Source organism: Hemibagrus wyckioides, linkage group LG10, assembly GCF_019097595.1.
Source record: "Hemibagrus wyckioides isolate EC202008001 linkage group LG10, SWU_Hwy_1.0, whole genome shotgun sequence".
NCBI classification, from domain to species: domain Eukaryota; kingdom Metazoa; phylum Chordata; class Actinopteri; order Siluriformes; family Bagridae; genus Hemibagrus; species Hemibagrus wyckioides.
The window spans coordinates 9,541,605-9,554,059 of record NC_080719.1 but is presented as its reverse complement, the minus strand read 5'-3'; the positions used below and the strand labels follow the sequence as shown (position 1 = coordinate 9,554,059).

General features: G+C 38.6%; 1 protein-coding gene across 4 annotated transcripts in view; it reads right to left on the bottom strand.

The window, feature by feature from the left end:
• The window catches only part of adamts17 (ADAM metallopeptidase with thrombospondin type 1 motif, 17), a 145,995-nt gene that overhangs the window by 58,784 nt on the left and 74,756 nt on the right, over positions 1-12,455 (bottom strand). For all 4 annotated transcript variants that reach the window (XM_058401858.1, XM_058401857.1, XM_058401856.1 and 1 more), the window contains exons 10-12: positions 8,921-9,071; positions 4,771-4,872; positions 4,463-4,608 (exon numbers count right to left, since the gene is read on the bottom strand). In XM_058401858.1, the coding sequence (XP_058257841.1) occupies positions 4,463-4,608; positions 4,771-4,872; positions 8,921-9,071 (399 nt within the window). The remainder of the gene's footprint in view (positions 1-4,462; positions 4,609-4,770; positions 4,873-8,920; positions 9,072-12,455) is intronic.

Here is a 12,455-nt window from a genome sequence, read left to right as displayed (position 1 = left end):
CTGTGACGTTGAATGACTCAGACTTGGAAAAGTCAAGTTAATTACAACACTAAGACCATTAAGTTAGCATTAATTTCTAAGCAGCAGGGATCTCAGGATATGTTGCCTTAAAAAGCTGGAACCGGGCCTGCTGTTTCAAGAAAAGAAAATCATTCAATTCATTCTTTTTATTTTTTTATTAAATCAGCTGAACAGAAGTGTCATGAAGCAGTATTTACTGCTGTAAATCAAGCCTTCGTGTGATGAATATCCCCACTCAGACTCATTCCGACATATTCCACAGGGAAATCATAACGGATCCAGGCGTCCTTGTGGGTGTAAATATTTGGAACTGATACTGGAGCAATTTATGATTTTGCCTTTTGATTCATGATAGAGGGTGTAAGAATGAACTAAAAAGCACCTACTGTACTTCTGCTCTATGGGACTCCTTCGAAATAGTTTCATTTCTATACGATATGTCACTCTTGTGTAGTGTAAAAGTATTAAAAATAATTCATGTACCAGGCATTTTTATTTCATGTAATGTTTGCTCAGCTCTAAAACAACTCTTCTACTAGAGTAATGTTCTTTTTATTTCTTAGATGACGCTTTTGTTGCAGTCTTTATCTTCAATCCTTCTCCTTCTCTTAGGCCTGTGTCCATAAATCTATCATTCTAAAACAAATTTAATTCTAAAACAAAATATAAGCCTGAATCACTCATTCATAATTAATTAAATTAAAAAAATACCTGATAGAGAGAGAGAGAGTCCATAAATATTTAAATAGTAAAATATTTCAATTCAGAGTGAAAGTATATTATCATCCAGCTTTCTGATACAATTTCATCTCCAGAGCTTAGATTGCTCACTTAAAGGTACAGTTTATAATGCTGAAAATCATTTTTCATTTTCGCTGTCTGTACCGCTTATCCGATCTATTCTCAGGCGTCATCGGGCATCAAGGCAGGATATACCCTGGAAGGAGTGCCAACCCATCGCAGAGCACACACACTCTCATTCACTCACGCATTCACACACTACGGGCAATTTAGAGACTCCAATCCACCTAGAAGCATGTCTTTGGACTGTGGGAGGAAACCGGAGCACCCGGGGGAAACCCACCAAGCACGGGGAGAACATGCAAACTCCTCACACACAGTGAGCGGGAGCGAGACTCGAACCCAGGACGAGAAACGTTAAGGTATAGTAAGGCTTCTGTTAATTTTTTTCTACGGCATTGAAGTTATAGCCTAACTATGATGGTAATTAGCTTTTAACTTTGCTGAGCTCTATCTCTTTCCCCTTGCAAATCAATAGCTATATACAGTTTCAACAAAAGAAGTGGAGTCAAGTGGGAGGATGAGGAAGAGTCATCAAAGCATCAGAGATCTCTGATGATTACAAACTGCTCCTCTACCTGAATGCAGTCAGGGGAAGATATTTACAAAGACTATGGATGAGATAGACTTCCAATATTTTTAGCTGGATTATTGCTCTATTGCAAAAAAATAAAAAACCCTCAGAAACCAAACTTTACCTGCTGATCAACTTAATTTACAGGGAATATCTGCATATTTCATTTTATTTTTCCAAGCTATAACATGATACTGCATTGTATATAGTAACTTAATAATAAGAAAATTCTAAGGGTTTAAATCTGCTTTCAGATTTATAATGCAGAATACTAATAGGGTTTCTACTGATTTATAAAAACAGTCCAAAAATATTCTAGCAGTTTCCTTAACTAGATGCTCCTCTTTAAACATGCTGATATGAAGATTAAAAACTGTAGTACATTATTAGTTGAAATGAAAAGACTGGAAAAAAAAAATCTCTGGTATTATATGGCACAATAGAGTTTCCTGAGGGACCTGAGTCAAGGTCAGTATCTGGTCCACACACTGTGTGATCTGGATGATCGTCTCTGTTATGTGTAGCTCTCTAGAGCCATGGCCTGTGACCAGAAGAAGTGACCTCTATTTAAAAGCTCATAACTCTGTCAGTCTGTTTCGGGACCACATAGGAGTGAATTAGTCTCTGAGCCACTGCAGCCATGTAGGAACACGTTCTTCTGGCCCGAGGGCTTCCTCTCACTTTACACACAGACAAAACCGCAGACTAGATCATAATCTGGAGGCCTGAAAAGCTGCAGACGGGGTCAAGACCTGGGTTAAACATTCAGTCTTCCAGCACTCATATTGCTGCCATCAATGTTAAGTTTAAGTTTATAATGTTTCTAAAACTTCTAACCAAGTCTTTTTTTTTTTGCTGTTCAAGACGAATAGCTTTTGTATACACATTCCTACTCTAGGTCCAAAATTTGTTTTGGCTGGCTCAGAAGCATTTCTGATTAAGCATAAATTAGACATTAGGATATTTTTTCATATAGCCTGAAATGCCCCAGACTGTCCCTTGGATGGATTGTGGGCTCATGGGTGATATCACCAATTGCAGCACAGACCTGCTAATCCAAAGATAAATTAAATAACTGTGTAAGTCTTTGTAAGAAAAAGAAAAAGAAAAAAGAAACATACTTTTTGTCTCTTATGAATGTATATTATTAATGTTTACTTCATTAGTGTATAATTTTCTTAACTTTTTGTATAGTCTTTTGTGTGTGTGTGTGTGTGTGTTTTCTTTTTTGAGATTTCAGACCACAACCTGAAATATGAAATAACACGACAACTTAACCAAGCATGCTGCTCACTGCCCAGCTCCAGAAAGCAGATTGCCATCCCAGACGGTGCAGTCACACCTGACATCACATGAAGCCAAGGTCAAACGACAGGTTTAAGATGAAACAGAGATCAGTTTCCCAGAAGATTTGAGGATTAAGGGAGTAAATGAGTGTGCAAAGGAGTGTGTGTATGATTTGAAATCAATATATGAAGCACTTTATTGTACAAACTGGATTAATGTTGCAGGCATTGTAATTAATGACACTGCATAGACAAGGTGTCAGGCAGCAGGTGTACAGATGACCTTTTACTTGTTCCTCAGCCACGGCCAGGATGGAAATGAATGTGAATCGGTTGCTTTTAATATTTTTTTAAAAACAAAACAAAGCAAAAAAACAATGCTGTATTGTTTTATGTCATAGCACATGCAAAAAAAACAAAAAAAAAACACCTACTAATCTAGAAAATACGGTACGGCTTAAACCCTCTGGACCACCTCTTGTTACAGCACTGCATCCTGTACTGGCAAAGAGCAACAAGAGGATTTTCTACTCATCCAAGGAATTATTACATCCTGAGTTTTCATGCCAAACACACACACACACACACACACACACACTCCAGCAGGCTGACTGCCATTGTGAACTAACTCTCAAAGTGTCAAAATCATCAGCAGCGTAATAAGGGAATTCAATTTCTGCCAGAATCCAAACAAAGCCATTAAGCAGTTCAGGTTTGGAGTGAGTCGTGACTGTGACTGTCCTGAGAGAGCAGTGGTGCAGAAATGAAACATGATTTAAAGCGTGTTTGTGGACTGCAGGATGAGGGTGTGTTCAAGAAGATCCAGTAATTCTGCAGGGATTTGAAATAACTGCTTTGTTTATTGTATGCTAGTTGTGGGATTTTGCATTAAGCTGGAGCAGGGGAAATTATGTAGTGTAGGGTGGAATTTATATACAATACAATTAAAGTTCACATTTGGACATCATTTTACAATTTGGATATATATACAGTGTGACACAGTGTTTTGCACATGGTTTGATATTAATTTGGGGGAAAAACTAAACATGACAAAGTTTAAAGCCATGTGTCTTTTACTGAGACTCACAGACACAGAGGCACAGGTAGGTACAGAGACCACACCTCCTTTACTGGGACAAATAGTTACAGAGACCATGCCTGCTGTACTGTGACAAATAGATACAGACACTGTGTCTCCGTCACTGAGACAAATAGGTACAGAGACAACATTACTTTGACAAATAGTTACATAGACCACGGCTCCTTTACTGGGACAAATATTTACAGATCCCCTGTCTCCTTTTTCAAGACATTCAGGTTACATTGGGACAAACCTGTACAGAGAGCACACCCCCTTCACTGGGACAAATTAGTACAGAGACCAAGCCTCCTTTACTGGGACAACAAGGTACGGAGATCACACCACCTTTACGGAGACCACACCCCCTTCACTGGGACAAATTAGTACAAAGACCTTGCCTCCTTTACTGGGACAAATAGAGACTGAGTATGCTTTACTGGGACCACTAGGTACAGAGACCATGTACCCTTTACTAGGACAAATAGGTACACAGATTATGCATCATTGGGGCAAACAGATACAGAGACCATGCCCCTTTACTGGGACAGACAGGTACACAGACCTTGCCTCTTTATTAGGATAAATAGGTACAGAGATCCTTTGTGTTGCTTCTGTCAACAGTTCTGTAACTTACTTTGGTAACCCATGCATCTGTATTTTATCATACTGTGTGTATGTGTGTGTGTGTGTGTGGCTTACGGAGGGTTATCGCACTTCCTCTGTCTGAATCGAGCTCCGGTACCACAGGTTCGACTGCACATGCTCCACTGGCTCCATGAACTCCAGTCTCCGTCCACGTGCTGAGGGATCGGGGTCTTACTTACACACTCACCAGCTCTGCACCACTAGCATATACACACACAGACACAAAGATACAAAAACATCATTAGTGTATTACTTACAATATCCACAATGTCCTGTACATCAGGGATTAAATCTTTTTGCACCTGGGGCATTTTTCAGTGTAACAAAAAAAAAAGACCACTTGACCTTTAGAGGCTTATTACCTTATCAGCGCCACACTCTGTACCATCCAAAGGTGGATCCAGTTTGGTCTTACAGGATGTGTCTCCTTCCACCAGACACCACAGGCCTGCACACATCAGGTGCTGAAATCACATGACCACCTGGGTTAGCTTAGCATAACTTTCATAGCTATTTCATAGTTAGGATCATCATTGCAGAACCATTGCCAAGTTTCTGTCACTGGAATGCAGAGCATTTAAACAACAGGTGTGTGAAAGTGCTCACGTTCCATATCTTTTCCTCACCTGAGGCACCTCCTGAACATCGCTCTGGCATCCAAACCCTTTTATTTAATCTGCTAGACGGTGTACATCTGCAAACCCGATACTCATGAAACAGTGGATTAATGAACAAAGGAATGGAATTGTGCCTCACTTGCAGCCTCGACTGCTTCCAATGATTTTGAACAACAAGCTAAGGAGTGAAGATAAATGTGCTACACTATTGTATTTTAAGAATATAGCTGAAACAATGGCAGTGGCACCAACAGAGAGGGTGGACCAGTCCATTAAACCAATGCCAAAGACTACCCTTGTCCTATCAAAGACTTCTATTGAGAAGAACCGTCCTGTTGTCACCTACTGCCCCTAATTTTTATGGTACAATTACACTTGACAATACATAACATTTTTTTGTATGTGTAAAATGGACACACAGTAGAAACACAGTAGATGGGTGTGCTTCATGGTTAAAACCTTGGCTTTAGTCCAACTGGGAGCCTCTGGGAACAATAAAACATACTAGACTTCTGGCTACTGTCATAAATTATCTGTACTGACATAACTTCATGCCACTCTACACATAATTTGTATGTTTCCATTCCATTCTTTCTTTAATCAGAGGCAAGCCCAGTCGAGCGTGAGGACCATCGGATCTAAATGCAAGTAACAACTTAAACCTGCACAATAATAGTAGGGACATCAATCAACCTGCGAGTGAGAGATTAATTACAGCCAATCATCAGCCAATCATCCAACTGTCAATTGTTAAAATCACATTCACACCTTTCCGTTAAAATTAAAATATCATATGTTGCAAATGTTGTTTGCACCAAAAGGGAAGGCAACAGATCACTCGATACCCTGATACTGTAAGCTAGGTGACCATCGCTGTGGACAAAAAGACGGACAATCCTCTTTTATGGTCTCGGTGCTGGAACATCAAGGTCACAAGGCAAAAGTACACTACCAGGAAAGGAAGAAAGAGAAGACGAGAGAACCTATTCCTGCTTATACACTCCTCCGGTCTCATAAAGCTGTCAGCAGGACCGATCCAGAGATTTACATCCTGTACTCTTCCTCGGGACAGAAAAACTATGGTAAGGAATGAAAGGAGTGAAGAACAACCTGGACGCTCTGCCTATTCAATGGCCCCAGGGATAACTTTTTGTCTTGTGCAATTTTCTAAATGCTGCTAAATGCACTTGCACAAGAAGACAGCTCATATGTCCACTCGTAAATAAGAGCTTCTTAGGGTTTGTTGGATAGTTGAGGGTATTTAGCATCCTAGAGCAGTTATACTTGGCACCCTTTCTAAATGTCAAACCCTCTTTTGTAGGGTTTCAGACAAAACCTTTAAAGGTCCTCTCAGAGGGGTACATTGGGCTGCTTAATCCTTTCATTCATCTTCAATAACCACATGGTCAGGGTGAATTTAGAGACTATCCTAGGAATATTGGGTGCAAGGTGGGAATCCACCCTGGATCCACCCTAAGGGCAATTTAGTGTCATTAATCCACCTACTGGAAACCCCCCCGAGATACAGGGTGACACTGTGAAACTCCACACAGATAGTAACCTGAGCTCATGACTGAAGTAGGGAAACTGGAGCTGTAAGGTACCTGCTGTGCCACCATGCCAACCTGCTTAATCCTAACAATGAATGAGGGGAGCTGTTCATGATCTCATTTGCTGAATACATGTAATAAGCCCTGATTACATTATACTCACTATTAGAAAGTTGTATTTTTTTTTTGTGACACACTGGTCTTGTCTCACTGGTCATGTCTTTCACTGGTCATAACCATTTTACCAATGGCCATCTTTAAAATCAACTTACTCCACAGAATGCTAAGAAAACAAATTCCCTTTGGAGAGAGAAGAAAATCTTGATATATTGATTGATTTCTTTCCCAAACCTCCCTCAAAGTGCTCACTTATACAGGGACTTCTTATGCCCTTGATTATATTGAAAATTCACCCAATGGAAGGGTCAGTTGTGAGCACCTGAGGCTGGCTTATAAAACGCTGAGTTCATTTCAAAGCAAAAGGTATGTGTACATTCACAAGCTTTAGGTCCTACCCCTAGGTTTAACCATAAATACATCTTATACCAAAGCATTGTTGAATTCTCGAATCTGACAGGGTCTCGATTGTAAGTTCTTTGCAACAGTCAGTAAACTTTCTACAAGGAAAGTCTTCAGGACAGAGGACTTTTTAATGCTTTCTTCTCAGTAAAATAAATAAATAAATAAAAACAAGCTACGGTTTTTGTTTTATTAGCTTCAAGAGAGAAAAGTCGGTGAGGGAATGGCTGTTTATAGCACCTATAATGTACAAAGTAACTTTCTTTCTCTCACGAACAGGCCACAACATAAAAAGTAACTATAAATGGTTAAAAACACAACATATTATTTCTCAACAAATTCAAAACTGTAATTGAATCAAGACAATATAGTAAAGAAGGAATAAAACACCACACAATATGCTTTAATTATTCCGTAACGCTATTATTTTTGTTTAATCTTGTGAAAGGAAAAGAAAAACAGTTTATAGCAAAATAACCTTCTGAGAGAATGCTGAAAATATACTGAAACGTCTAAATCACCAGAGCAAATCGTGCATTCATTCTCCAGTGCCTTCATTCCACTGTGCATGAAGAAAGTTAAGTGTAAAAAAAATCCAATAATAATGAATATTAATATTAATAAAAACAATAATATTTATTATTTATTAAAAAAATAAAAAGTGATATAAATAAAAGCTATATATAAAAAAAAAAAGTTATTTAATTTTAAAAATTAAAAAAAGCCAATTGTAAAATTTCTTTCTGATATAATGTTTATCTATAAACACACAAATAAACCTTAAAAAGAAAAAAAAAGAAAACCTCAGTTTATCTGGATGGCATCTTCATTTGGCTGATGTACTGCGGGAACAGTTAGCCAGTTCTCACTGGATAGTGCCAGATGGTAAATACCCAAAAGTTAAAAGCACCTGTAAAGATACAGGGATTGGAATAAAAACAGAAACCTCTGTTTGAATAAAAGTGTCTACTAGACAGATTTCTGTTTCAATTGTACTATATTTTGTATGACATATTTTATTTTACTATAAATCCTGATGTGTTTGTAGGAAATGATAGACACGCTTTTTACCGAAATCCATGTTGGAAGCCATTAAGGATGAGTTTGAATGTGGAACAGAAATGGAAAGTATTCAAAGAAAACCAAAATGTGCCCATAAACAAGGAAATGAAGTGCAGATAGTTTCATACTTCCTTCGACGTTTTCATGCTAATGATTAAAAAGTAAGTGAGGTAGAATCAGAGTAAGGACAGGAGTTCTATTCAGATGAAGTACAGAGCTGATCAGTTGAGGCTTTGGAATTTTAAGTAGTCCTGTGTTTGAACTCACAACCTCTTGGTCAATTGTGCAGTCTTCTAACTACTGCACTACTGCTGTCCAGGTCCCTAGATTTAGACAAGGAGCTCTAAATACTTTCGTTCATGATCATTTTTTTGTCTACAATTTTTTTGGCTTTTCTCTTTGACAGCTGACTGACTGAATGGCTGTGTCGCTGGCAGAGAAATGGTGTAATTGGGCAGGGAGAAGCATTTGCTTACAAATGTGAAATTGGCCATGGAGTGAAAATTAGCAGTGTTGAAATACACTGATTTTCCCAAGGTTCTGTCCTTGAGCTGTACGTTCCAAGCATAGCGAAACAAACAAAACCAAAAAACTGGCAAAACGACAAATCTCTTGCAATAAACTGACTGGCTGAGTAAAAGTAATGCTCAATTTAATGACACCTCCATCATTCTCAGATTATTTCCCTGCTGCCAAATCCTATAACGGTAACCCTATTAAGAGAAAATTTAAATAAGGGAAAGTGGGCGAGTTTTGCCACCCACCTCCATGTTGGTGCAGAAGGTTGCATTGGTGCCAAACAGAATCTGGCACTGTTCGTCTGCACTGTAGTGCATGCCAGGAAGCTTCGCAGGAAGACGCACAAGGTAACGACTCCGCGGGTCTGTGTGCAATAGACAGGAACTGGCCTTTGACCTGGGGGGGGGGGGGATAGGGAGAAAAATATAAGTCACTCTAAACCACTTTGTTTAGCTAAGTGTAGTATTAATTAATACTAAAAACAAAAGCAAAACTTTAATAAAAAGGAAAATAGATGGCACAATCAAAATATACAAACAAAAACCTGACCTTTGGCTTAGTGGTTTTCAGACAGGGTCATTATAAAACCACAGGAACCAATTACATAGAAACACACAAGCATGCACAGACATGCATCACAGAGTTTCTTTTCTACTTTCCAACTTCTAAATGCTTTCCTCCTAACTCGAACGAGACATCATATCCTCTACAGTAAAAAAAAAATAATACAAAAAACACAATCCATCCATGCTCTGTCTCGCTGCATTCTAACGTGACAAGAACATGGCTTGTGTCAGAGATTCAGATTTTTACACTGAGGAATTTTTCCACTTTAAGAAGCTTTCACACGGAGCTAAGATGTTCCAAAAAGAAAGTTGGCACATATCTGAAGCTTGCAATGCAGAAAATGAGGACAGGTTCCTGAGAATGCCTGGCATCTGATGCATGGGAACAGCAGCATCGAGTGACAGCAGCACACCTTTAACTGTCTCTGACATTCACATCACAGGGTATGACGGTGAGGGTGAAACAGGATGAATTCGTGATGGAGAAATCTGGCATTGGCTCTATGATACTATGCTGCTGTCAAAGATCTGAAACATTTCTATTATACCCTGGCATATTATACCTGCTCACTCGTGTGCGACTGGACAGTGAGGCATCTAACAAGCATGTTCATTCAAATATCAAATCACATCCTGAATATCAGATCACATCCTGAAGAATTCTCACACCACCACCTTCTCAAACCACCCCAATTATTCCTGCTTTCAAAAGGGATGTTCACACTTTATATAGCTAACCCTGGGTCATCATAAACCCTGGGTTTAATCCGGTTTCATGTTTCATGCTGCTCATATTTTACCCGGGGTTAACAATTAATCAACTTTATTCATAATCTGAAATTTCACACTGTACATTCCTAAACCCAGGGTTAAACCTGAAAAAATTGTTTGCATAATTGACCATGACTGGTGAGAGTCCAGTTTAAATAAATGACTTTAAATTACTAGTCTCATGCTTTCAGATCAGTAAGAATAAAAGTACAGGTCTGTCGTTCTGTGTCTGAGCAAGTATTGGTATCTTTCACAGTTTTTTTAATTTTTTGGACATTTTTTTAATTTGTCACCTTGTTGACCACACATTCGTTGATATCCAACTTTCACTAAATGTTCAGTATCATGTACTTCCCCTTCAGTATGATGGACACTTCCATGATGTTCAGTGTTTTGCCGCCTGACGCTGCCAAGCCGTTTTGGTTAAGTGTTGCTACAGCCTGGTTTTCAAATGACATGAGGCACAATTTCTGATTGGGTTTCTGTTGCTAAACACCACAACATATCATACTGTATGCTTGTGATACTGCTACATCAGGCAAGCAGTGCTAACTCTGTTTCAGAGTAGTGTTTTTATGACCTTGGGTAAAAAGTTTTGCTAACCTCGCTTCTAAATCAGCAGTGTGAAAACGTTCTTCTTGATTGGGTTTAGAATACCTGACATTAAGCGCAGTGTGAAAAGCCATGAAGCAGATAAAAGAACAGACACGATATTTGGTAACTAACTAACCCTAAACCTACTTAGTAACGATTTCAAGATTAAAATAGATCTGAACAAATTGAACCTATTGCTATTATTTTGTATATAAAAACACTCTCTCACAAATAGCACAAATAACCTGCAGTTTTGGAAGATGGCAGGAGATACAGTTGAAAGTGCACACGTTTGCTTCCTCTGTAAATAAGTGCTAGCAAATGGTTTAAACCACAAAACCATTTAAAAGTAAACTTATTTTTATTTTAAGTAGACCACTTGCATGCTGCCATTGGCAATTTGATAAACATGCTGAACGTGGCAGCTGTGGAATGAGCTCAAAGGTAGTAAATCCTGAAAAGTGTAATAATAATAATAGTAATAATAATAATAATAAAAACCACTGAATCTGCTTTTTCAGTTGCTATGGTTTCACAACGTTAGAAAAAATGAAAACAGAAATATTTAGAAATACAGTATCCATTCTCTACACCGCTTATGCTACTGGGTTGTGAAGAACCTGGAGCTTATCCCAGAAGACTTGAGACACAAGGCAGGGTTCAACCTGGACAGGATGACAGTATTTTTCACATGAAACCGACAATTTAGAGATGCCAATCAGTTTATAACACATGTCTTTGGACTGGGGGAGGAAACCAGAGTACCAGGAGAAGGGGGTTGAGGGCATTGCTCAAGGGCCCAATGTTGGCAGCTTGGCGGTGCTGGGGCTTGAACCCTATGTAGGCTTGGAATCTATTCCTCACAGATACAGGGGTCCTACTGTAAGTATAATAAGTATAATAAGTATAATACTAATTTGACATTTTTTTCTATACATTTTATAGACGTACCAAAAGAATCTAGTAAAATAAAAAATCCTATAACTACATCCGCATCTCAGGCAACCAAACCTGAAATCACAACCCCAACAGTGAAAACCTACAGTTTATTTGGAATTTTGCCAGTGATTTATTAGAAGGATTTCTTGCTTTTCTCATTCAAATATAATAATAGGGCTTTGAAATCAGTGCACTAGAGGGGTTCAGTCAGAATCTGGAACACTGCAGCATTTTACACTTCCTGATTTTCCTCTATTAGAGAGTATTATAAAGCAACTACTGGAACAAATCACTGCCATGCTGGGTAAGTCTACGTTTTGAGTGTGTGTGTGTGTGTGTGTGTGTGTGTATGGCTTGGGTTTGCTTTGGCAACACTCTGAAGATTTTTTTAAGCTGCTGGATCCTGGAGAGACCCTAAAGCCTGAGAGATAAGATCAGAAAAAAGGAGATGGTGGAGTACAAACTGTTTCCTACTCCTACTGTGATGTGGAAAAAAAAAGTCCTAAATGACACCATGGATTCCACGAATGGAACTTTTAATCCGAAGTGAGTTTACAAAAAAATATATCCTAACTTTTAGACTATCAGACATGTTCAGACTTAGAATGGCTTTGGTAATATAGTATTTCTGGTAGGCCGAGCCAAATGGGCAAACACTGAGGGCTCAGAGAAGGTTCATGGACTTTAGATATTGAGGCAGTCTTAACTGCAGCATGTCAGTAATCTACCATTGAGTGTAAAGAGTACAAAGGAACAGATATTCAATTTTTGTCAACTAAACCTAATCAGTACTACAATTTGTGGATATTAAAACACATAGTGTATTGGAATTTAAATTAAACTGCAATTAAAGTCTAAATGAAACGGATTGTAAACGGATTGTAGGTGTGTTAAAGTACTTGACTGATTT